Here is a 27,680-nt window from a genome sequence, read left to right on the forward strand (position 1 = left end):
ATATGTGACGGGTATCTCTTCAGGTTTATGTTAGTACTTTGTAACGTATTTTTTTACTCAAAAGAAAAACAACGCAAAAAAAATAGTATAGATAGCGGAAAAAATGGAAAGGAGTGATATATTTATAACAGTTCATTGGTCTATAAGCAGTCTCCGGCAGACTGAAAATCATTTGAACTGGCATTTTATTTATTTACTATTTGAATGAAGGTGAGTTTTGTGTGTGTGTTAAGGGGTGGGGGGAGGGGGGGTACGGGGGATGCGGGGTTCAAGACTAAGAAACTGATCGTCAACTTAGACGGTAATTTGAAACATGTCTCCCCTTCCGCCCCCCCACCGCCCACTAGGAACTTTTTTCCTTTCCCCCCCCCCCCCCCCCAATTTCCCCCTTTTTTTCCCCCCTTTCTCTCCGCCCCTCTCCCCGATCCGCACGCGACGTCGTTCGCGCGCGTGCGGAGCATGTGAAATGTATCGTGTGAATGGCAGCACCGTGTGAATGGGCGGGGCGGGTCTCAGGCAGAGCAGGGGGCTGTTGTGACGGCAAGCTTCGGCTGCGTATGGGAACTTGCCCAGCTGGGGAACAGTGACTTTTCTGTTCTTTTCCCCACCCGTTTGGCAACAAGCCCTGGGGGCTCTCCAAGTCTTTAAAAAGACCGTCAGCATGACCAGGCATCGTCATTCAGAGCAAAGTCAGAGTCAATGACTGTCAGACACAAACGAGCAGCCATGACCAGCTCGACTGGAAGAGAAGCAGACACTTGGAGACACGGAGAAAACGGCGCCAAGACAGTGAAAGCGTGGCGGTGGAGCTGCTGTGACGGGGAGATGAGTGTAGTGGCCTCCACCGATATTCCAGCTGATGTCACTGCAGGGCCTTACCCCGGGGGACTGGACTTCGCTGCTCGGACGTCTGATATTCATGCTGTGACGACTGTTGTAAAGGTCAGTGCTTTTATGACAGTTTTGTTGACAACTGATTTGTTACAGGTGTGAAAAAAATCGGTCCATTCAGAACAAGACATAGTTTGATAAACACGCATGTCTTTTTAAAGCAGCAAATTGTTGCAATGAATACAAGTACAAATCAATTTTTTTCTTTTTATGGGCGGTATTAATTCTATTCCGAAGCAACACACACACACACACACACACACACACACACACACACACACACAAGATAGAAGTTTCTTCGTCTTTGCACCATAATTGATCTAAAACAACGATGAAAACACAGCAGCGATTATTGTATAATGATTTTTAAAACAATTAAGAACTCGTTATTTAGAACCACTAAATAATAGACAGGCCTTTGGCCCTACTGAGAAGTGAGCAAGGTTTGCTACTATTAAAACTTTCAGCACGCTGTATGTCTGTCCACTGAAAAACATACATAAAAATATTAGCCTTGTAACTTTCTGGAAGAGTGCTAATTGCAATTTCACATGATTTGACAATGGATAATTAGGATACAATTTTGTTGTTGTTGTGGAAAATCTTCATATTCTGTTGTATGCGTTGTAATAATTATCACAATTAATTCTCAACTCTAACCGGAGCATTTACAACTGACTCAGTTTGATGAGTAGAGACAATGAGAAATGAAATAGTTTGAGAAGAATGAAAATAAATAAAATATTAAAAAATAAATAAAAAAAGCAGGGAAAAGGATGAATAATGCCAACAGCGTTCAGCTTTACTTATGTCTTTCATTAGGTACAGTGTTTGACAGCAACAGACAGAAATGGGACAATTTGGTCCTGTGCGGGGTGATCACGCTAAGTGTCCCAGACTGTGCTAGTTGTTTGGGTTAGGACTCGGAGGAAAAATCCTTTTTTTCTGATTGAATTTCAGTTTGCTACTGTCGTGGGAAATCAGGAACCTTCTGTTTCGAAATATAGGGAGAGTGTTCTGTGGATGCACCAAAATTAGACGACTTTATACAGAAGTCCACAACATATCTCCAGAAATTATTCGGATGTAACGTGTTTCACAAAAAAATTTTTATTCTTGAATCGTTATCTAAACATTTATTGGTACTGCAGTCATCAAAGCAGTGATAGTGTATAGAAAAAAAAGTGAACGATTTTATGTGTAGGGCAAACAGATAAATAAATGAATAAACAAATAAATATATAAATAAATACAGAACGGCAAAGTGAATTGCAGCCATTTTCAACGCATGCATTTCTTGTTTTATCTCAAATGTCACAATGTTGGCGATTGGGGAAAATACTTACCATAACGGGGATGGGGGAAAATACTTACCATAACGGGGATGGGAAAAAATACCATAACCAAGCAATCATTTACGGAACATGTCTTTAGAAATCAGAACGCTCATTCCATATGTGTAGGTCCATTTCCAGATTTTGATTAATTTCTTTGACACTTCTCGCTCCTTTTTATTTTTTTGTCGGGTTTGTCATGTTTTTGTTCTTCATTCATTCATTTGGCTTGTAGACCACGGGAGGCCATATCAAGGCTGATGTTTGCTCATTCCTATCCGCCTTTGTTGTATGTCTGTGTTTACCATAACACACATTTACGCCCCATGTTTATAAACTCCGTGTTGTTTTGAATATATTTGTATAAAATGATAGTTAATATCTGGTTCTAAGATACTTCTTTAGTAATTAGTCCTTTCATCTGCCGGCGTAATAATAAAAGACGCCTGGGTAGCTCTGGACCCAGACCATCAAAACAAAATGAAACTTCATCAAAAAAAAGCATGTGCTCCCCATTCTTCGCCGTATCCACACACACACACACACACACACACACACACACACACACACACACACACACACACACACACACATCGGTTATCACATTACATCGCTCATTGTCATGACCTCTCCGGTTTTTTACGAAGACTGCTGCTACTGATACTAGTGATGATGATGATAATAATGATAATGAATATACGCGTGTCTTTATGCACGGAGGTATGTTTAGGCGATCCTGTTCAACAATTGTGCGATGTTTGGGCCATATCGACAGTGAAGACTATATTTTGCTTGGGTATGAGAATGAAAGCGCCGACTTTTGATCATACCAAGGTGTACAATATATAGTTGAATTTGTGTAAAAAGAAATAAAAATTTATATGGAAAATAAGTAGCCAATAACGAAAGCTCTTATTTACTTTTCATCGTATGTATTAATTCTTTTGTTAGTCTTCATGAACAAGCGGAACGATATAACTGGAATTACATGAATGAGAGAATTGGGCGGGACAAAGACCAGAGAGATCTTTGTGTTTTGCTTACTTGATTTGCTCATATACTTGAATTTTCAGTGATGTTTTTGTTAGGTTTATTAACTGAAGAACCGATTCGTGATGGTACTCAAAAGCCAAAATGTTTCACATGTTCAGAATTTATGTTCATTGCAGATTAATATTTAAGAATGTATTTCGTTTCGATATTCTGTATTTGTGTCGGTGTATCTCATAACAAGACAATACAAAGTATTATGTAACTAATAATATGCTGTTCGTACTTGTTTTTCATGTGCGTAAAGCAGAAGCTCTTGGCTCAGAATCTGTTGGCATATTATGCATCCCTTGTCATGCCTTAGCGCCTAACTTTATAGTGCAAACTCGGTAAGTTTTTGGCAGTTTAAATTGATAACACCATTTTTTAATTCATTTTCTATACTGACGTATAACCACACAATCACAGTCATATACTCATACAGTTATTTCTTTTGAGGAATATAATTTATGATTCATCATCTGCAGTTCGGGCTGAACAGTGACAAAGAGATCATTGAGTATGGTTTGAGCAAAATGGTGTAAAGAGTAATCTGTATGTGTGTGTGTACTTTGTGTGTGTGTGTGTGTGTGTGTGTGTGTGTGTGTGTGTGTTTGTGTGTGTCAAGTGTGTGTGATGGAAGAGAATTGAGCGCGTTTTCAGTGATTGAGGACGCTTCGTGTGTCGTCAGTTCGCTAATGTCCCGGTATGTATCTCAGCCGAAAAGGACAGGTGCAGTTACCTTCTCAGACAATTGATGACCGCAGAGTGACACACGGTTTTTTATCCAATGAACACGGTGTGGTGTGTGCAGCATGGAATTAGAGACATCGTAGAGATCTGCCCCACTGTCATATCACAAATTCCAACAAGTAAACAGTGTCTCAATTTTCCTGAGTTCAAACGAGTTTTGCAAAGCTCCACATATAAAAGGCGTATTTTCTGATGAACTTATACTGTTTTCTGAAGAAACATCGGCATGAAACTAAAATAACACTACTTAAGATGTACATTTATCAGAACAGGCCTTTGTAGGGTAGACATGATTTTTGTTAGTGTTCTGTTTATCATTAACCGTGGTGAGTTGTGACATGTTCTAAATAAAATACTGTTTAAACCAACACTACAAATCCTGTAGACATGGGAGAAGAAGTAAAAGAGAACAAGAAGAAAAGTAAATACGGCGTTAACAAAGACATCAACAGTAATGACACTGAAACACATCTGTTTGTTGCATTCCACATAAGATGGATCACTGCAATGCATCGACCTCAAATTCAACATCGGAATCGATAGCAAACAACGAAATAAAGGCAATATGCATAATTCAAACAGAAATATCATATCACATATCATATATGATTTAATATAATTTGATATATCATATTGTATGATATATCATATAACATGATCGGAATGCATTGACCTCAAATTCAACATGGGAATCAATAGCAAACAACGAAATTGAGGCAATGTGTAAAAATAAACAGAAATTAAATATAATGCAATGTAATGCATTACGATGAAATATGATATAACGACTTGAACCGAATCTTTCCCGAGGGATGTTGGGAATAACATCAAAATCATTCAAACTTTCTACATAAATGGAATAGATAAAAAGCTTTTTCACAATGCTTTACCCTCATGTAGGAAGCGTGAAAACATGACCAAATAGTTTTGATGTTTGCTGTGATGCAGCCTTTTCTGTCACATCTATTCACAATGTTCTTTATTTCCTGCTTGCTCATTTCTTTATCTCTTTGTCAGCATCCTTTCGCATGCAAGATTGCACTGTAAATAGATTTTCGGTTTCATAGAAGACCACTCTGAACATGAAAATAGTTTTAAAAACAGAGTGAAAGAAAAAATAAATCAACCAGCCAAGTAAACACACAAAAGGAAACACACACACACACACACACACACACACACACACACACACACACACACTGACATGCACATACATTCACACTTTTTTTAAATACCGGTACTGTGCCATCACCTTCACCGTGTATTGTTGATGTCTTCACAAACGCCACTGTCATTCTGATCAGAAGTCGTTGTCCTTGCCCCATTTCTCGTTTCTTTTTTTTTTCTCTATCATTTTTCTCTTAGATTTGCATTAGGAAAAGACAACAAACCAACTCCGATGACAAAGGAAATATATATTAAAAATAAATAAATAAATAAAAATAAGGGGGACTTTCCAAGCTTTCTCACACATTGTGCAAGGAACCTTGGAGTCATTCTTGACTCAAACCTCAGGTAGTAAATCTGATGCGCATAGTCAATTGTGAACTTCGTCGCATCAACTCTGTCAGTACCTTTCTGTTGAATCTACTAAAACTCTTATTTCTGCTTCTGTACTGTCACGAAGTGCCAACTGTAATTCTCTTCTCATAGGTTGTCCACAAAATATTCAGCGAATTCAAAAACTTCAAAACAATGCTGCCCGTCTGACTCTGAGTCCCACGTACTGATCACATCTCTCCTCACCTCCGCACTCTGCATTGGCTCCCCATTGAAGCGAGAATTAAATACAAAGTTGCGTGTCTCTGCTATTCTGCTTTCCACTCCGCAGGACCTACATATCTTTCTGACCTTATCAGTGTCTACACTACCACAAGAAATCTCCGCTCTTCCTCCTTTTGAAACTTCCTCGTGTCAATTCAAGAAGTTATGGTGAACGTTCTTTCTTCTTTGCTGCTCCTCACATCTGGAACAACCTTCCTTATCATATCCGTGCATCTGATTCTATTTCTGCTTTTCGCTCATCACTAAAGACTCATCTTTTTAAAACCTATCAATAAGTACTCTCAGCTTCCTTTTCTCCAACACCACCCATGTCAGCTCACTTTGGATGTATGCAGAGTGGGAAAGGGAGAGTGTGAGCGGGGGGAGGGTTTTTTGAGAAAGAGTGGCCATAAATGTTTTATGTTACTTGTAAAATTTTTCTTTCATGTAAAGCGCCCTGAGCTCTTAGTGAGAAAGGGCGCTATATAAATGTACATTATTATTATTATTATTATAAATCGTCGGGCCGCCCCCCACGATTTTTCGCAATTGAGAGAAAACGTGGAGGGGAACGACCATAATTTCTGGCAATCCCACGGTTTCTCTTACTTTGAGTTGTGGGCTGACATCCCCATTACCCTTAATATCATTTGTCCCTCCACCACCATTGGACCCGTGAACTTTTCTGGTAGGTGAAACATACTGTCGAGCATTGTTCGATGCTTGATCGGTGGTATATAAAACGTGCGAGTCGGTTTGACATTAAAAACAAAACAACAACCACAACAAAGAATCATCACCTGAAATCCAGCAGTGCACGTTGAAAGCTGTTGGCAGCTCGCGTCGGGTTACAGTAGAGGGCTGTACATGTGTGATAAAGCGTGAATGGTGAGGCATTGCCAAACTGACAATCACGTGACAGTCAACCGCAGGTCATGCGTGAGGACTGGCAGGTGACGGTTTAAAAAATCATCTGTATAAGTTCATTTTTCTTCTCTCTCTCTCTCTCTCTCTCTCTCTCTCTCTCTCAAGCTGCTTTTTTTCTACCCTAGCCGAGGAACACCACGATCTCGGAGGCGAAAGCCCAAAGATCGTTAATCTTGTCTGCCGTTCGCAGTTTTTATTCTTTTGTTTTCTAAAATAAAAATGCGTTTGTGCTCTGAGGGATTGGGGAAGAGAAGGATGAAGGTGGGGATTAAAGGGCGGGGGTGGATCTAGCAGGATGGATAGCCGTCGTTTTGTTTTTCTTTTTGTTGTGTTTACAGTTCATTTGGACTGAGTCACCGTTGTCGTTCGGTTCTCTGTGTTGTGCTTTTCTGGAGAGGAAGGAGGGTAACAAGAGGGAGTAGGGCGGTTCTCTGTGTTGTGCTTTTCTGGAGAGGAAGGAGGGTAACAAGAGGGAGTAGGGCGGTTCTCTGTGTTGTGCTTTTCTGGAGAGGAAGGAGGGTAACAAGAGGGAGTGGGGCAGCACTTGGGGTGGAACACAGTCAACCCCTCGTTTCGAATTTTCGTCACGAAAAACAAAAAAAGTTTGTTGTATTTTTAAAAGAAGAAGACGATAAAAGTATAGAATCACAGTTCTCATCAGAATTCGAAAACCAAGTGTTATTTCTTTTTTTATGTTGGTTTTGTCTTTCTTGTATTAAAATTGCGGTGTCCCACATTTGTTGCGAGTAATTCATCATAGAACTGCAGCTTGTTTGGACGCTCTCACTGTCACCTGTCGTCGACCCAAGCCTTCACCGGTGGATGTTGTCAGAGATTTCGTCTGCACAATGGTAAACACTGGTGTCGGGACCGATGGAGAAAAGTCAGGTTTGGCCACAAGATCATCACTCATGTATGGCTGACGGTTGTGACACTGTCCCGTGGAGTTCCAAACACCTCGACGGGTCGTCCCGTGAGCACGCCTTCTCTCGAGTCAGTGAAGCAAGACTTGACGTGTCTTTCAACGACCGTTTCTCCGCCTTTGCCCTGTAGCTCTCCCTCTGTTTCGTCTCGCAGTGGGGCGGCGATGTCGGGGACACGGAGGACTCCGGCGAGGACGGGTACCCGCTGCCCGTTGATGAGAAATCTGACCCAGACCTGAGAGGGCCGGGCCAAGTGGGGAGTGGGCATTTGCCATCTTATTTCACGGTATATTTCTGGCTGTTGTCACCACCAGGGACGGGTCTTTGCCAGCTGGTGAGGGGCTGACTGTGTCACGGCGGGGGGCTGTCCAGACTGTGCCGGCTTTTCACCTTGTAGGGTGTTCTGCAATGACAGTATAGATGTGGTTATGATGAATGACTTTTTACCTCTTCTGAACAGTGGTGGGGGCGAGGGACCGAGCGAAGGTAAAGGACACAGGAGGTGTGTGCGTATGTAGAGATTAACAGTTTCAGCCCACAGACCTTACTCAGTCTATCACTCCTGAAACCACCATTTCCCCTGTGACGCTTCTCAGCCGGTACCCGAGAACACGTATCTGCCCTTTGTGCTCAGGGAAGAATGATGCCTTCTGAAACAGGGAACAAGCTTAATTCTCACTATTCAAACGGGCTGTGCTGGCGGGGTGCGTGAAATGGAGGTAGGGTGGGGTGAAGGTGTGGTGTGGTGGAGTTCTGACTTCCCGACACCCATTGCTTCTCTCCGTGGCGACTTGAACATCAGGCTCCTTTACTGCCGGTGAAACGAATTAACTGTCTGAACGCATAGTTTTTCACAGTCTGCCAGTTCCGTTTTATCATATCCCATTGGTCGTTGCCCGGTCATGGTTCTGTCAACTTCATTCCAGTGCAAAGGTGTTGACAGAAAGTCGGTGCTGCAAAGGCGCAAAGGCGGGGTTGTACAAGAAACCCTTACAGCGGTGGGAGTTTCTGCATCCAAACACACCTTGTCTTCGTTTGTTTCGTTCCCTACACTTCTCTCCCCCACTGTCTCAACAATACACATGATTACAATGCAATGAAGAAAAGAGCATCAACCAGCTTAAAGCTTACACTGTGCTCACAACGTTGCACTTCAATTTTATCATGACGGCTGATGAACCATATTATCAATTGTATCAAATAACATTCATAAACAGTAAGTAATGAAATAATTAATAAAACAAATACACAAACAGTACATAATGTAGTAAAATAATGCTAATATCAATATTAACATGAGATTAAATTTATTATCACCAGAGTAATCGGCCTGATAGAAGAGAAACACGAAAGAAAAAAAGAAGAAGAAAATTTAGAAGAATGGTGGGTAAGGTGGTGGGGGAGGGGGAACAGAGGGGAGAGGAGAAATTCTGACAGATCATTGGCCAATCCATTCAACTTTGAATATTTGGTCAGTCAAATAAATCCAACATATATTTTACGAATAGAATCATGTTGTACCCTTTCTTCACAATACTTTCTAAGCTAAAATCTATTTGAATCGGAGATAAACTGGTGAACAGTTTGAAATATGAATATATTTGTATGATTTTGGAGAACAGGCTCTCCATGCAACAGAGTTTTAACGTGAATGTAGTTTGGAGATAAATTAAGATTGTGTTTGCCCGAGCCATATGAAAGTCTTGACAAAATAATAAATAATGTTCAGCAGTTTCGCTTGCAGTGCCACAAGCACAAAGTGTGTCGTTTATTAAATGTCTGTTGGACATATCTTAAGTCACTAATCCCTAGACGAAGTCGACAGTGAATGATTTGTTCCTTCCGTTTACCAAAGTAATAATAGCTAGGCACTACAGCATCGTTAGCACACAGGTAATGTTTAAGCTGGCTTGAGGAATTGCTGGTTTTAACATAATCAGGTAGAGAATTCCAGAGATAAGTAGTAGATGGTATTAATGATTTCCGATAGAGTTCGGTGTGAAATCTTGGTACAGTGCGTTCCAATGACCTGTGTCTATGGTAAGGGTTATTGTCTGAAACAAGACCAGGAACAAGATCATTTAGGTAATTAGGGAACAGACCGTTAACCATCTTGAAATAATGCACAAGTTTGTGTCTTTTCCTTCTTTCCTTAAGTGTACAGAACCCTAATTCTTGGTATATTTTTTGGTGACTTGTCTCACGAACAGCTCCAGTTATGGTTCTTAATGCTTCAAGCTGTAAATTTTCCAGAGAATCTGATTGTGCATCTGTGCAATTATCCCAAACAATATCAGCATAGTCAAAATGTGGTAATTTGAATGATTTGTACATGATTTCTAATGCTCTCCTATTTAACTTGTACTTATACGTCTTAAAACAAGAAACCAACATAGTTACAGCATTGATTATACTTTTAATATGTTCCTCCCATTTGCAGTTGTTTTGGAGTATGACGCCTAGACGTTTATGTGTGTCTGTACTTTGTAATGGTGTGATGCCAAAAGTAAGAGGTAAAATTGTGTCAGTGTTTCGAGAAAAATTTAATAACTGTTTTCCCCTCATTAAATTTGACTTTCCATCGCTTAGCCCAAGAATCTATCTTTTCTAAGTCAGAACTGAGTGTTTGTGCACGGATGTTTGGGTTGTTTAGTGCTAAGGACATACTTGTATCATCTGCAAATAGCTTAATGTTTGAATGGATGTCGTATACAATATCATTGATATAGATATGAGCAAATGATAGATCTTGAGGGTAACTGGATAAGCTGGAAGCTTCTTTTCACCATGCCCTCCGTCACACACAAACACACACACCCACTCACACGCACAAAAGATGAAAAAGGAAAAAAAAAAAGAAGAAGAAAAAAAGAAAAAAAGAAAATCGGTACGGACACTCGGTGTAGACAGTAACAACAACAACTACAACAACAAGAGTTAATCACGAAACATAAAAAATAGCATGGAATATAACTCACACACGCACACACACACACACACACACACACACACACACACACACACACACACACACACACAAACACACACAAACACGCACCAGCTTACGCACGCATGTATACACGGACTGGTATACACTAATCTTCTGAGCTCCTTTCCCTGTTCACATTATCAGAGAGCAACGAAAAAAATGTTATTGTGTAGAAGCTCTCTCATGAAGCTCAAACAAAACACGGTATATAAGAATTATTTATAATTGTTTCATGAGATATTTTTGGTACTCTTTTTTTGAATGATACCAAGGTGGATTTATTTTTCAGATAGTCGGGAATTTCATTCCATAGTTTACCACCAGAATACATGAGAGATGTCATGAAAAGGTTAGTTCTCGGACGAGGGATAGAAATGGTATTTTTGCCACGAACAGTTTTTTTCAGGAAATTTCCTCTGAAGGTAGGATGGTGCTAATTTCTTTTTAATTTTGTATATAAAAACACCTTTATTAAAGATGCATTTGAGATGGAAAGGAAGGATGTTTAGTTCTTTGTAGTCGTTAGTATAGATAGAAGATTTGAGGAGAACAATCTTGAGAGAACGTCTGTATATGCTTATGAGTGGTTTCAAGCAATTTTTGCTTGCTAAGTCCCAGCATGTTGAGGCATAGTCGATGTCAGGTTGAATGTATGCGTGAAAAAATAACTTGCGTGTATGTTGATCAAGGAAATGTTTAATTCTGTTGAGCTGATATAATTTTTTCGATAGCTTTTTTACATAAAGCAGAAACATGATTAGACCATGACAGGTTATTATCAATAGTAAGACCAAGTAATTTGTAAGAATTAACTACCCCCAACTCACTGCCAAGTACCTTTGGTCCGAGTGATCTAGATTTGATGTTTTGGCGTTTGTCTGGTTGTCACTAGCATAAATTTTGATTTGTGTGGATGAATAGCCATGTGATTAATTTCGGTCCATTTTACGAGTTTATCAATATCACTCTGCAACTGAGTACATACGGCATCGACATTTGTCTTTTTTATGGAGGGTTGTGTCATCAGCGAAAAGTTCACAAGAAGATGAAACGAAAAGTGGAAGGTCATTTATATATATTGAAAATAAAACAGGCCCCAACACTGATCCCTGAGGAATTCCATAATTGATTGGCATAAGAGGGGATACTTTAGAATCTTGGAAGACAATTTGTTTCCTACTATTAGAAAGGAAGATACAAGTTCGACAGATTCAGTGGATAATCCATACATGAGTAATTTTTTTTGAGAGAAGATTGTGATCAATAGTATCAAAAGCTTTAGCAAAATCAATGAAAACAGAACCAGTAAATAAGTCGTTGTTTATGTTTAAATGCCATTCTTCTACGAGATTTGTTAGTGCGGTGTGACAGGAATGATTTTTTCTAAAGCCACTTTGGTTGGGATGAAATAAATCATGTTTGCTGAAATGTGCTTGAAGATTAAGTTTAATATGTTTTTCGAGGGGTTTGGATAATGTGGATAATATTGATATAGGCCTATAGTTTGCAGGGTCGGATGGATCACCAGCTTTAAAGACAGGGAACATTTTAGCATTTTTAAAAGCTTGAGGATAGGAGGATTTATCAATGCAGAGGTTATAGATGTATGTAATGTGTTCAGAGATAATAGGTGCTGAAATTTTTAATATTTTACTATCTATGCCATCCAAACCTCGGGATCTGGACAGTTTTAATGAAGATAATTCCTTGAACACGTCATGTACGCTAATATATGTTAGATAAAGGTTAGATTGTATGTGTTTGGTATCACAGAAACATTTTAGTAACTGCAAGTCATTGGACTGTGTGTTATCAACCTTGACAATTCTTTCGGCGATAGTAGTAAAATGTTTATTTAGGATTTCAGGAGATAGTTCATTTCCAGTAGTAGAAGTTGAATTTTTCCTCGACAGTTGGTTGATAGCTTTCCAGATGGATTTTGAATCCTTTTTATTTATTATCAAGTCACTGAAATATTTCTTTTGGGCAGCCCGTTTCATTGCAGTTACTTTGTTTCTCTGTTTCTTAAATTTCTCATCTTTTCCTGTAGTTTTCAGTAACAGATCACGATACTCTATTTCTAATTTAATATCTTCAGTTAACCAAGAAGGCTTTTCTTCATGTTTGACACGTTTAGTCCTTAAGGGAGCATGCTTGTTAAAGACAGAAAGAAAGTTACTATACCAAGTTGCAAGAGCACTATCAGGATCGGTACACTGGTAAACATTAGAAAAATCAACCACACATAAATCTGACAGAAATCCCTCTGTATCAAACTTTTTGTAGCTGCGGAACGATATATACTTGTGACTGCACCTGGGGATTTTTATTCCTTTCTTTGACCATGTTACACAAACAGGAAAGTGATCGCTAAGGCCGAATACGGGAACAGATGTTTCTACAACACTGTTAGGGTTAGTTACATAAATGTGATCAATTAACGTTTCTGAGAGCAGCGTCTTTCTTGTTGGGGTATTTACAATCTGTGTTAAGTTGTATGATTCAAAAGTGCGTCTCCATTTATCCTGTGGTTTTAACAAATCTATATTAAAATCACCTCGCACAATTACTTCTGTGGAATAGTTCAAAGCATCTTCCATCATCAGTTCAAAGCGATCTTGCCATTCAACCCGTTCTTCGGGGTTTCTGAAAAGAAAACACACAAGGATTGGCTTTGTCCCTTTGAAATGAATCTCTAACCAAATATACTCTATTCTATATTGATCAAAACAACTAACTTGTTTATAATTAACTGACTGATAAACATAGGCAACCAATCCTGTTTCTAGTTTTAATGTGGCATCTCGCCTGACGAGATGGTATCCAGGAGCGGCTATAACATTATCAGAAACTAAATCAGATAATCGTGATTCAGAGAAGCCAAAAGTGTGAAAGCAATCGCCAGAGTTTGATAAAATGGAGGGAATGTCTGACATCTTGTTCAACATATGACAAGTATTCAGATAACCAATTTTAAATCCAGTTTTTGTCAACCACCTCGGGGTAGTGGGGCATTTCTCCATGTTCAAGTAATATGCTCGCAGGGAATAAAGCAAGATAGTTAATGTCCCTTAAGACAAAGATAACACTTACGACACAACACTAATTAGAAATACAGAATACCACACTTACATCTGTGCAAATCAAATCAAGTTGAAATGAATTTGTTTAGATATATCCACGCAACTTCCGTGAATAAGACAGTAAATTAACAATTATGGTTTAAACGTCCCCATCCGAGTATACAATATGGCCTGATTTGACAATGAGTAATCAGAACATATCAATTAACTGTGATGCATTTTAATTATAATTTACATAGTTTTATCACGAATATCTTGAAACAAAATATGAAACAAAGCATTAAATGACAATATGTTTAAAGCAATGGCAAGCTTACGGTAGGTTTATGTATACCAGATCATTTATACCATATATGGAGACAAAAAGATGAAGAAGCAACATAGCCACAGCCACATATTACATGACAACAATATGGACCAGCTGCACATAATACAGGTTAGCAGTGTGGCATGGCACTGGGATGATCTGGCGAAGCAATACACCGTGTCTACCACGATGGCATCGGTCGCTGACGGTCACGGTCGTAAACCAGGTGAGATGCCAGGTTGACGAGCTGTTGTGCACACTGGCCAACAGGGCTGGGTGGAAGCCAGTTGTGATTGTCATAGATGGAGCCCTGTGGGGTAGGTGTGAAGTTTTGGGCACCTGGGACTGGGTACTGAGACTGTGAGAACCCTCCTCTGTGGACACTGAGGGGAGGGTAAGGGAATGGGTCTGGGCATCGGGGATGCTGGGTGTAGGGAATCACTGGACGTGGGAAGAGGTAAGGAGGGGGGCATATGGGAAGGATGAAAAGGTATGTGGTGGGGGGTACAGACTTGCATTTTCATGGGATCGTCTGGCTAGAGGGGGAGGTAATTCGTCCCCTTCACCATCTGCCAAACGGTCTGTAGGTGTGCCGTCCTGGGGCTGGACTCGCTGAGGTGGACGAGACTCACTGAAGGTGACACGCCGGTCACTCCGGGACGGCAGAGGGGGAAAATGGGCAGTGGATGATAAGGGAGGAGAGCCTGCATCTGCAAGGTCTGAGTGCTGGGACCAGCGTGAGGAAGCTGATTCACTGCTGACGTGCGGGGATCTCCCTCCATCCCTGTGACCTGAGGAAGGACCCCACGTCTTCAGGACGGTTGTTGTTTTCTGTACGGCCAGACTGAAGGAGAACTTTCTTGAAGTTGACGGGAATAATAGTGGACCAAGTACAGAGCCTTGAGGAACACCTGCGGGTATTCCTTTGTAATCAGATTCATCACTCTTTATAACAACTGCTTGGATACGGTTAGAGAGGTAATCGGAAAACCAGTCAAGTAATTTGCCTCGTATGCCATTCGCTCTTAACTTCAGAAGAAGTCCCTTATGCCAAACTCGATCAAAAGCTTTAGATATATCAAAGTACACAGCCTGGGTTGTGACTCCATTATCAAAAGATGAGCATAAGTCATTATAAATACAGAGCAACTGATTTACTGTCGAATCACCAGGAATCAACCCTGACTGGGAAGGAGATAAAATATGATTTGATGAAGAAAAAAACCCTCGTAAACTTGCTTATGGATGCATCTCAACACAGCTAAGTAAAGAGATTGGACGGTAATTACTACAAGTTCCTTCGAAGCTTTTTTTATGCAAAGGATTTACATGTGCTGTTTTCCATATCAGAGGAAATTTTGATTCATGAAGGCTTTTGTTGAAAATCATAATTAGTGGGTCTAGAATGGCTGGCAATGAGGCGATTCACAATCTATTATGGACAAGATCTGGCCCCACTGCCTTATTTTTATTTAGATTTAGAATAACACCTTCAACATCAGAAGTAGTAAGCGCTATGTCTGTAAGTTCTAAGTCTAGGAATGGAATATCAGGTAAATCTTTTTCGCTGTCTTCAAGAGTGGATTGTGAAATGAAAAAGTTGTTAAAAACTTCAGCTTTATCTTTGTTTTTATAATAGACAATACCATTAGATATAATAGGGGGGATTTCATCTGACCCAACACCTTTCTTTCTCAAAAATGACTTGACAAGTTTCCACCATTCTTTTGTTCCAAAATTGGATGAAGTTGTTCTCTTATTTTCTAAATTGGTGATATACTCAAGTTGTTTTTCTCTATATGTAACATAGTTCCTAAAACGCCGAAATTGTAGCCAGTCTTCTGGTTTGTTAATTTGTTTAGCTAATTTATGAATTATTTTATGTTCCTCTATTAGCAGCCTAATTTCATCTGTCATCCAAGGGACATCATTTGAACGTACAGTGATAGTCTTCATTGGCATACATTGCTTAGCTTTATCCATTATAATATTTGAAAACGTTTCCGCACTTTCGTCAATTGTTTTAGTATTAGTCACTTCGTCCCAATTAACCTGGTGTAGGAGATTGCAAAATTTATATCTAAATTATTGTAATTAAAAATTGTTCTTTTAAATGACTGTTCTCTAACTACTGTATTCTTGACAACCACATAAGATACACTATGGTCACTGCAGATAGCAGGCAGGACATCCGTTGATTTGATCATACTGGGGCTTTGAGTAAGTATAAGATCTAAGCATGAACTTGTTACTTCGGTAATCCTCGTTGGTTCATTTATTAACTGCTTAATATGGTAGCGATTCAAAATATCTACTAAGTGGGGTGATGGTATTGTTAGGAAATCAGTATTAAAATCACCAAGAATCAAGAATTTGTTTGTGGTGTCATTGGCTCTACGTATGCTTTCTTCGATCAAATTCCAGTAATTAGCATTGGAGTTAGGTGGACGATAAAAAGATCCAACTAATAAACTTATTTGATCTAATTTTGTCTCAGCCCATAAGCCTCTAAACCGTTTACAAGAAGGTCATTGCGAGGTTTACAATATAAATTATTTTTCACATAAATAGCAACACCGCCATGTGGATCGTTTGTTCTGTCACATCTAACAGGTGGATGGAAGTTTGTAATGTGGATGGAACTATTGCTGTCTAAATCTGAAAGCCATGTTTCAGATACTGTGATGATATCAAAGTTAACATACTCAGCTTCTAATAAATCAGTCTTATTTTTCATACTGCGGGTATTTACATGCATGATACTGAGGTCCGTGTTATTGTTTGGGCCTGGATTGGTTTCTATGTCACCAGACAAAAGCAGCAGCAACTGGTGGACCAGAGTAAAACATTTAAATAGACTGTCATTACTTCTTGGCTGGCTCATGTCACAAGAAGCGAAGTTTTTCTTTAGAAGATTGCTATACTCGCTTATATTACATTCTGAAATAAGAAAATGAGAAAAAACAGAAAGAGTTATACTGTGTGGGTACTCCAGAAAAGACATTATGAAGAACTGTAAAATGACTGACTTGTTTACAAAAGATAAATGTCTAGTTTTGACCAAAGCTGTTGTAAAATACAAACCAACCCTAGCACGGTATATGTTCAAATCTACAGGTATTTATGTAATCGAATTCTGTAAAACAGAAAACATGAATGTGACTAGGGTCGGTAGGTATGGGTTATTTGAAAACTCCCCCCTCTCTGTAAACAGAAGGTAACTTAAATAATTACCACAAAAACATATAAAATTATCAATCAAAAAAGACAGTTTACAACCTGAGTAAAGAAAAGGCAAGAATGAATATTTACAAGGAAACGTATTTCCCATAAATAATGACATAAAAACAAGAAGTGACCAAAAGAGTGAAACTGACATAGTAAGGCATTTTACACTCCTACTGCAGTCAGTAATTGATTGTGCACTTTTTTTCTTTTTCTTTTTTGTACGATGTAACAAGATTAATGCTTCGTATACTATTAAACTAGCTAAAGAACTCATAACAAACCCACATTCATACCAACTCATACACTCACCCACCCACACATTGGTTGGAAACCCATCAATCACCTTGAATGGACATCGGAAAGTCACACATTTTAAACTTACATAAACCTGTCCACACACACACACACACACACACACACACACAGATATATACACACACACACACACACACACACACACACACACGCACATATATATATATAAATTCACACACACACACACACACACACACACACACATGTGCACATACATACACATACATATACACATACACAGACATATAACTACATACACATATACATGCATACTTTCATATACATACACATTACACACAGCTACATATACATATACACACATGATCTATACATACATACATACATACAATCAACAGGTAATTAGTGTCCAATTTTAAATCACAAAATCAAAAAAACAGGTTGCTGAAACCATGTTACAGCCTGTGGAAACTTGCACAGTACTATCAATTACAACATTAGCACTATGCAGATTAGCACAAACTAAAGTAAAACTACATCTGGTTTCAAACATTTCTCTCAGCTAAGTTTCTCCATGTCAGAACAAAGCCTCATTATAATTGCGTCGTTTTTAGACACAAAAACATTTATGGTACAATCATACTTAAATCATTATGTATTTTATTATTAAAAAAAACAAACTCACATACTCCATCACAGTGGTAACATGATAATATTGTCAACTGACAAATGAAAACTGCCATGGAAAGGAGGAGGATATGAATAAATAAGAAGAAAACAAGGTAAATTTGTTTATTAAATAAATAAATATCTTTTTTGAAATATATATATATAATGAAGAAAAAATAATAGTAATATTTTTTTTTTAAGAATAAAATAAAAAGGAAGCAAGGGATGTAATCATGCTCCAACAAGGAAAGTAGTCAGGTCTTCTGCCCCATATTTTTAACACTACCTGTCAGAGCAAATAGACCAGTGTTTCCTGTGTGAACCTGTTTTTCCAACTGGATTATATTGATGATTACAAACAATAATACAATATGGCCATTGACTGATTAATGGTGTTATCTGTGCGACCTACATTTGCATCTGTGTCCTCTTATTTTCATTATTTCTTTGTTTCTCAGTGCAGGCTAAAACCCAATTCGCCCTGTGAGATGACTTCGTAAACATGGAACATATTTTGTTTAATTCATATTGAACATACAGCTTCACCTGAAGACAAAGTAGACACGCAAGCACGCACACACACACACACACACACACACACACACACACACACACACGCACGCATGCACACCCACGCATGTACACACACTCACAACACACCCTGTTCACACTCGCACACACATTAGTATTGGTTATTCAGCACTAGAACATGCCTTACACAAGGCAAAAAGGGCTGTTGATTTCAGAACGAACACACCCAATGAACCAACCCTTTCACAAGATCCAGATGTTTAATGATTTTTACATATTTTGGAATTATGCATCCACATGACATGTAGCATTCGTCGGGAAGTTGACATTTATGATTGTATGACGTAAATCTGTCTAATTATCATTTATATTTTTTATCATTTGTTTTTAGAAATATAATGATAATACTGAAACGGTACTGAGGTTGTCCATCCATGACGTAGATGCGTTGTACTGCCGCTACGCGCCAGGGGCCCAGTACATACGTCTTCGGTGTTGGTTTTCTTGTCGGAGTTTCCCTCTCGTTGGCGACTTGCCGACCAAGGCTTATGAGCATCCGCTACCCTGGTTTGTTTCTCCCAGGTTTTCCTTCCCCGGGGCTAGAGGTTTTTATGCGCCTCTTAATGGCATGATGAACCCGTCATAGGACACATGAGGAATTTGATATGGTGTGACAGTGCCACCTGGTACCCCGCCCCGTCCTGTGATAGGACACAAGATGAACTTGATATGGTGTAACAGTGCCACCTGTTACCCCGCCCCGTCCTGTGATAGGACACAAGATGAACTTGATATGGTGTAACAGTGCCACCTGTTACCCCGCCCCGTCCTGTGATAGGACACAAGATGAACTTGATATGGTGTAACAGTGCCACCTGTTACCCCGCCCCGTCCTGTCATAGGACACAAGATGAACTTGATATGGTGTAACAGTGCCACCTGTTGCCCCGCCCCGTCCTGTGATAGGACACAAGATGAACTTGATATGGTGTGACAGTGCCACCTGTTACCCCGCCCCGTCCTGTGATAGGACACATGAGGAATTTGATATGGTGTGACAGTGCCACCTGGTACCCCGCCCCGTCTATGTAGGAACATCGCCATTTTGTCCGGGACTGCTTATTCGACCAGACAAGCCTGACTTATTTCGCAGCTAACCCTCATATCTAGGGGCCGTTCCCCTATCCGCCACCTGGGGACCCGCCGGTTTGGGGATAGTCGCCCCGCCCGGCTGAAACGTTACTGAAACTCAGCATCTGATAATGAAAGAAACCAAGACCATAAATATTTCTATCATTTGCCCTCTACACTTTCTATACTTTATTGTAATTACATTTCCCCCCATTCTATGTTAATGTTTTACACAAACCTAGACGAAGATCAAGCATCTGCTCATTTTAATAGATGTGGTGTAGTATGTATGGACGAGTCCGCACGCTTTGACACCTCTTTGAAACTGAAAAAAGAAAAAAAAGGAAAAAACGCTAGAATTAGTAATTGATCATAATCAATTAAAGGATTTCTCGATTTATGTATGGGTTGATCCAAGCTACATACCTACTGAGGTGGGAAATCACTGGCCATGAACCAACAGACATATAGACCGATACCCTCCTCTACACACACACACACACACACACACACACGCACGCGCACTCACACACACACACACACACACACACACACACACACACACACACACACACACACACACACACACACACACGCACACACACACACACACACACACAAGCGCGCTCGCGTCACATCTTTCCATTTTCTTTTCAGTTCGCAAAAAGTGAAAACAAGAAGACACGACAGAGAAGCAATTAAGACATCGACATCACAATGCAAGCTCTGTTGCCAGAGAGTTTGTTGTCTGAAACGTGGAGCCGTCCTGCCCTTGTGTCGCCGTGTCGCCGCCGTGCCACTTCACCCCGGCACAGAGGGCTCTCGGTCGTGTGTTTCGCCAAAGGAAACTCTATTTGGTCATCTCTGTTTGCGCCGACCAATCAGAATCAGAATGCTATGCATTCACTTGACTCGGAAACGGGGCCACTCGGAGCCCTCATTGAGGACAACATCTTCGGAGACTAAACGGTAGCAAGCAGGCTGATAAGTCACGATGCCGCGTCCACATTCAAACCTGAAGCATCGGCAGTGGCTCTTAAAGCCGTGTTACCTGGGCATTGGGATGATCAGGTAGCGGACAACGATCATCCACCCTGAAAGCTTTTTCTCTCCGGGCTCAAAAGCCTCAGCGCTCCGTCTGCTGTGGCGCGTGGCCTACACTGATAACGGTTACAAACCGTTAGCTGGACAGTCTGGGGACAAGGGGCCCTTTCCCGGGGGCTGTGTGGTCAACGTCGTGTTTCTTGGTGACGGTTTGTACGTTTAAATCTCGTCAAACAAATCACTCACTCTGAGGGGCTGTTGAAACAGAATAGAGGTAGAAAAGAGGGAGAGAAGAAGGTAAGGTGGGGGGCGGGAGGAGGAGGGGCGTGGGGGCGGGGGGGGGGCGAGGGGGGTGTACTCGACAGTATTTGGAGTGTGCACAGAAGATTTGTTGTGCTGTGACCAGGTACATGGGATGTGAGCGGCATGCTTTGTTCGGGGTTCAAAGTGTGTTACCACTGCACCCCCTTCTGTTTTCAATCAACCTGTACCAAGACTTGATTGGAGGACACAGACAGAACGTTTTACCTGAAGATTGTTGCAGTCACATCACCTGTTTCCACAAGCCCCCCACCCACCCCCACCTCTCTCTCTCTTAGGCACAACCTGTTTTCACACTCTTCAACCTAAATACCTGATATTTGTGGCATGTTCTGTGTTCAGGTGACGTTTTCTGTGACGAGTAAACAAACACGATCGGCGAGAAAGAGCAATAGGAACGAACCAATCTCTATTTAACTTGCATTAACATGTTCCCATGTTCGTGCGATAAGTGCACGGAGAGTTCATCACGCAAATTTCAAGCTGGTTTTTCTTTTCATTTCTTATTGAACAAGACAAAAAACAGAGCAGGTACATTGTGGCGCGCGCGCGCGCGCGCGCGTGTGTGGTAATGGTGGTGGTATGTGTATGTGTGTGCATTTGAATAGGTAATATTGATGTGTGTGTAGTGTGTCGTTGGACAGGTGGTGGTGGTGATGTGTGTGTATGTCTTCTGTATAATTATAGTATATGATCGTCGTATGTGGACTTCACCGGTCGGGCTGCAACTCCACGTTCGCAGTTGTGCGAGTGGGCTTTTATGTGTATGGCCGTTTTGACCACGCCGAAAAGGCAGCCATACGCCGTTGTCGGGGTTATACATATGACCCGCCCTGCAGGTACGTGGCTTGAATCTCGGATTAAGCTCTTCGAGTCATTGGCGTTAAGAGTTGGTATAGTTTTCTTCTTTTATCTTTTTCTTCTTCTTCTCATTATTATCATTATTATTCTTATATCGTCATACAATAATAAAAGAAAACAGAGCGTCACAGGAGACCTTTTCACTGGCCAGCTTCTTTTGTGTGCGGATCTGTAAATCACACCAGTCACTCCGCATGGAGAGCTGGCCAATTTGGCATCAGCGTATGATCAGCCATAACGTAGCGGTCAAGTCAGTTGGGTGGCCAAGCACTGGTCGGAGAGGACTGTCACCAGCTTTAGTGTTTGTCCACACCTCATTAGCCACGGAAGCAGTGGCTACTTTCCCAGTCGGTGGAAACCCCTGCCTGCTGCTTAAGCCACGGAAAGGCCCTTCTCTCGACTCCCTCGCCATGACATTTCCACACCAGACGATGAGCTGGGCAAACAGGGCAAAGGTCCTGGCCCGGGGACTGACACACTCCATGTCCACTGGGAGGCGGACGGCTGGAGTGGTGCCGCCTTTGTCCGGGACCTGCTTGACTAGAGTGCCACCCAGACGCCGCACCTCTCCAGGCCACCTCGGGTCTGTGAACAGTGGGAGCATAAGACGGTGGAGCACCTCTGTTTAATAACACTGTGTGTTTTACGATCAGCTGGTTGTACTGTAGCAGGTCTGCCCTGCCTTGGCAGTATGCTAACGACACCATGACATAACTTGACCTTCTCGCCAGCCGACAGGCACTAATATTCCCCCCAACTTGAACCCCACCCCCACCCCCCTTTTTTTATACGTTTTGGTTCGATCGAAACAATATATACTCCAACCCCTATGTACTAACAAGTTAAGAAAAATCAACCGGTAAAACGAGCACAAAAACAAACAAATGAACGAACAAACGAAATATGTCTAGCCAGCAGTTAAAGTAAAATATGTCATGTTCATCAAATCTGTATTGTAGATTGGACAGTCTGGTAATGATGGATGGCGAATGTTTGGGAACAAACAACAACAAACAAAACAAACCACTGAGGATAGTTATGAAAAATAGAGTTTTTATGAAGTTCTACGCAGCAGGAATCATTTATTTCTTTTTCTCATAAAATTTCTTGATCATTTGACAGAACCGAGAATGACATTTTCTGCGAAATACACACCGCGAAAGCTTGTAATCGATCCTTAATGGACGAGAAAGGTGGGGTCAGTTGTGACTGGGGGCGTGACCTGCAAAGAACTAGTAGTAACCGACCAGAGCTGAAGTGATCATGAAATCGGGACCAACTACTGAGGTGCCAACAAGACCTGAGGGTCCTTCAGGACCATAATACACCACTTTAAACTCACCGGCTCACCGCCTCCGGAGCTGGTAACAACCACGGAAAGGAAATCTGTGTGCATGTTTTGGCTGACGGAGAATGAAACATGAGACCTTCTGTGAGAAGAGTGTTTCCAATCCTCCACAGCCCACTCTCAGATTATGGACCTTGTGTGTCTTCCCACTAATTTTCACAGTCAGAGATAAATGTCACTCTGTTTGCCTTTTGGCTCTTCAAAAGGACCTGGAAGCAAAGCGTTTAGATCAACACCTTAGATGAAGTAACTTTCCCAATCGTCCACTTCTCAGTCGTGGTAGGCGCGCTGGTGATCAGCTACTAAAAGGCGCCCGGATAGTAATGAGCCACTGGATGAAGATAGAGAACATGGAGCAGCCGTGTCTGTCTGACGGAATGCACGGAGTGCAGGTGGCTACCTACCTCGTGCTCCTATTAACTTAACCCGGCTGTGTTAGAATTTAATGGAGTCGTCGGAATGAGTTCATATTACTTTTAACAACAAAGTAAACGAGCAGTTGCTGGTTAATCAGTCGATCAGTCAATACGCCCGTAGTTTCAAGGAATACTGAGGTAACGACTATGCTTCTCATTTACGAAGCCTTAAAATGTGCACGTTATCATTATATAAAGTATTTCTTAATATAAAAGGTGGAACTGAGAGGGAAGGAGTGGGTGGGGCGCAGGTTGACTGCGGGCGAAGAGTGAACGAACGATCGACGAAAAAAATGGTAGTGTACTCACTTCTTGCCAGAGACTTCACGAATGGAAACACAAACACATGTTACAACACAAAACAAAGAAGCGATGCGTTTCATTCCAAGGGTCTTCTACATGCATATCCGAGGAAACAAATAGAAACGAACTTATACCAGTCAATGAAGCCTTTATCTGTTATTGTTTTGATGGCTCCAAGGTTTGAGGGAGGTAGTACTTTATCATGCAGTCTATATCTTTGCGGAGATCTGCATAAGGTACAGACTATCAGCCGGTGTTCCCAGTTTGGATGAATGAATACACAATAACAGACTACCAACGTTGTTGTTTTTTCCGTACGCAGTGAATAATGCAACTGCGAAAACAATCTTTCTTGTTCTCTTGTTCATAGGGTATTACACGAAGTGATATGGCTATTAGATTACTAATGAGAGATCAATTTAAAGTTTTCGTACGACCGAATTCAGAAGAGTGAATTTTGTTATGCGACCTATCAAGTATGCACATACCTAACCTCTGAACTTGAGCCCAATCACTAGTTTAATTCCGTTCTTAATCCCGTTTGTAACCCAAACCTTTGTCCTTTTCCAAACAATAATTTTCACTCGAGAGTTCTGTCACAAAGTACTTTAAGCATCCCGTTTGTAACCCAAACCTTTGTCCTTTTCCAAACAATAATTTTCACTCGAGAGTTCTGTCACAAAGTACTTTAAGCATCCCGTTTGTAACCCAAACCTTTGTTCTTTTCCAAACAATAATTTTCACTCGAGAGTTCTGTCACAAAGTACTTTAAGCATCCCGTTTGTAACCCAAACCTTTGTCCTTTTCCAAACAATAATTTTCACTCGAGAGTTCTGTCACAAAGTACTTTAAGCATCCCGTTTGTAACCCAAACCTTTGTTCTTTTCTAAACAAGAAATTCAGCTGGAGAGTTCTGTCGCAAAGTGCTTTGAACTCTGAGAAAAAAGGAGCAAGTGTTCATTATGATTATTGCTATTATTGTCATTATTATTATAAACAACCATATATACGAATCCTGTTTTGTGGCCTTCCAGGTGGGATGGCGAGAACACCGTCTGTCAGCCGACAACGACAACCACCCGTTTACCCACGGCGCCAGTTGTAAGCTTCACCCCGTGCCGGACAAGAGCCAAAGGTGGATGATGGCACTAAAGCCTGCACGTGACCGGTATGAGCAGAACGTGGAAGTGTTGGCGGAGGGAGGCTGTCTCGTGCTGCGCGTGCTGAAGGCCATCCCGCGCGGGGAACGCCTCCTGATGTGGTACAGCGACTCCCTGGCCCGCGTCTTTGGCGTTCCCTTCCTGACCCCGGCACATATTAGAGGTGAGAGCTGTCAGCGTCCCTGCCCACTCTGCATCCCGAGAGGACTGTGCCGTAACGTTTGTTCATACGTGTGTTTATTTTTGTGCCTCTCTAGTCACAGTATAATGACTTAGCGATTAGTTTTGATGGCCCGCCATCACGCCCTTGCCAAATGATTTAAAGGTAGCAATATGACCATCAGAGATTCAGATTAGGAGTAAAGTAATTGGATATTTTCTACTTATACCATTACACAACTTTTACGGTATTTTAACAGATTAAAAACTGCAACATTTCTGTCCATGAGCCGCTTATTTGCGTTGTGTTCAAAGGTCGAAGAGTTATGACTATGTGCAGTATTCAGAAAATTTCGTATGCAGCTTTTACATAGGTTAACACACAAACTAAAAATAATTAGTTTCCATGCAAATTATATAAATATTATGAAATGTACACAATAAGTCGGTCGATTCGAGTCATTGAAAAAAAAACCCACAAAAAACACACACACAAAACAACGAATACATTGTATGAAGACAAAAAAGAAAGAAGAAAAGAAACCAGACGAATTTGAGAAGGTCTGGAAAATCAAGATAATAAAAATGTTGACATTTTTTCCTGCCATATATCAAACTTACTTGTAAAAAACACATTAACTTTGAAACTTTGATTTGTTTCAGTGTGTGTGTGTTCAATGATTAATGTTAACATGTTTATTCGTGTAAATATTGCCATACCACAATATCAACATGACAGTTATACTGATTTCAGGCAATCAGCAGTACACGTGCACATCGTGCCATACTAGCTTCCTGTACCCCAACACCCTGAAGGCACACATCCTCTTCAAGTGTAAGGCCATCGCCACCCGAACTGCCAGCCCCTCTCTGACCACCCCGTCAGCATTCAGCTTTGCCATGTCCACCCCACCTTCCCTGATTCTGGGGTCAGGTCCCAGCGCCTTTCACAGATCTTCCTCCTCTTCCAGATCGACACCATATTCTACGGTCAGAATGCGGGACGCCCCTTCTATGTCTTCCACAGGGAAGTGTGACTGGGACCACAGCTCCCAGAGTCCGCACAGAACGTACCGGTCTGAAGGCGGCAACAAAAAGACCTTGACGGACAAGAGATCTATGACTCCAGACTCTTCAACGGATGACGCCTCAGCCCTCAATCTAAGCACCAGAAGGTTGGCGTGCTCGTCTAATGTACCCACTGTGACCAGTCCAGCGTGTTCCGACGTCCGGCACAGCGCACCGAGCAATCCCGCAGTGACGGGAAGCGTGCCTGCCACGGGTCAGCCTATCCAGATCTTCAACCACATCCACCCTCCTGGTTTGCCAGCCCTGCCCCTTCCTCTTGATCAGCACATGGCCTGGAGACTATACTATCCCTGGCTTGCTGCTCTGCCTGACCCTAACCCCACCAAGCTCCTCTGTGCACCTGTGCCCGCACACCCAACTTTTCTAGACACCCGCCATCACTTCAGCTGCCATCCTCAAAACAGGAGCTTTATGTTCCCTCACTTTGTCTCTCCAGGTCCCGATCATCAGTCTCTGTTGATGACCTCCACGGCCAAACCTCCCCCTGTCAGCCCCAGAGGAACGATGCCCACAACCAGGCCGGACGTGCCCCGCGACGCGTTGTCTGGAAACATGACGCACAGTGCCAGCAGTTCTCTCACAGCCACCATCCCCAGCTCCAGTTCCAAGACGAGGGTCCCTCTTCTTACCGTACCGTCAGAAAAAGAGGGGGAGCCGCTGGATCTGTTGCCAGCTTCCTTCTTCGCCAACAAGTCCCGCAAAGGCCATCTGTGTCTGTACTGCGGCAAGTTGTATTCCCGCAAATATGGGCTCAAAATCCATCTGAGAACGCACACAGGCTATAAACCTCTCAAGTGCAAGGTCTGTCTTCGTCCTTTCGGAGATCCGAGCAATCTCAATAAGCACGTGCGTCTTCACGCCGAGGGTGACACCCCTTATCGCTGTGACTATTGCGGCAAAGTCTTGGTGCGCAGGCGTGACCTTGAACGTCACATCCGCTCCAGACACCCGTCTGTGACGGAGACGAAGGAAGAAGATGACGTCAGCACAGAGTGCCAGGACTCTGAGGTGGACGTGACGTCAGACACAGAGTCCACTCTGGATGGGGGAGAGCAAGAAATTGAAGTCACTTGAAGTGACGTGAAGCAGCTGATTTACCATGAATTTTTTTTTCCACCCCAGTTAAGATGTAGAGATATTTACCCAC

The 27,680-nt window shown here is 41.5% G+C and overlaps 1 protein-coding gene across 1 annotated transcript; it reads left to right on the plus strand.

The window, feature by feature from the left end:
- Positions 1 to 699: 699 nt before the first annotated feature.
- On the plus strand, positions 700 to 27,607 carry LOC143283551 (uncharacterized). Its single transcript, XM_076589796.1, has 3 exons — positions 700 to 942; positions 25,160 to 25,448; positions 26,199 to 27,607. Exons 1-3 carry the CDS (start codon positions 700 to 702, stop codon positions 27,605 to 27,607), a joined length of 1,941 nt encoding a protein of 646 aa, XP_076445911.1.
- The last annotated feature ends 73 nt before the right edge of the window (positions 27,608 to 27,680 follow it).

The sequence above is a fragment of the Babylonia areolata genome, chromosome 6 (genome assembly GCF_041734735.1).
Source record: "Babylonia areolata isolate BAREFJ2019XMU chromosome 6, ASM4173473v1, whole genome shotgun sequence".
Classification (NCBI taxonomy): domain Eukaryota; kingdom Metazoa; phylum Mollusca; class Gastropoda; order Neogastropoda; family Buccinidae; genus Babylonia; species Babylonia areolata.

Coding starts and splice junctions, on each gene's coding strand:
- LOC143283551 (XM_076589796.1), top strand. CDS start 700: ATGACTGTCAGACACAAACGAGCAGCCATGACCAGCTCGACTGGAAGA. Junction 943..25,159: donor CTGTGACGACTGTTGTAAAG/GTCAGTGCTTTT, acceptor GTGGCCTTCCAG/GTGGGATGGCGAGAACACCG. Junction 25,449..26,198: donor GACCCCGGCACATATTAGAG/GTGAGAGCTGTC, acceptor TACTGATTTCAG/GCAATCAGCAGTACACGTGC.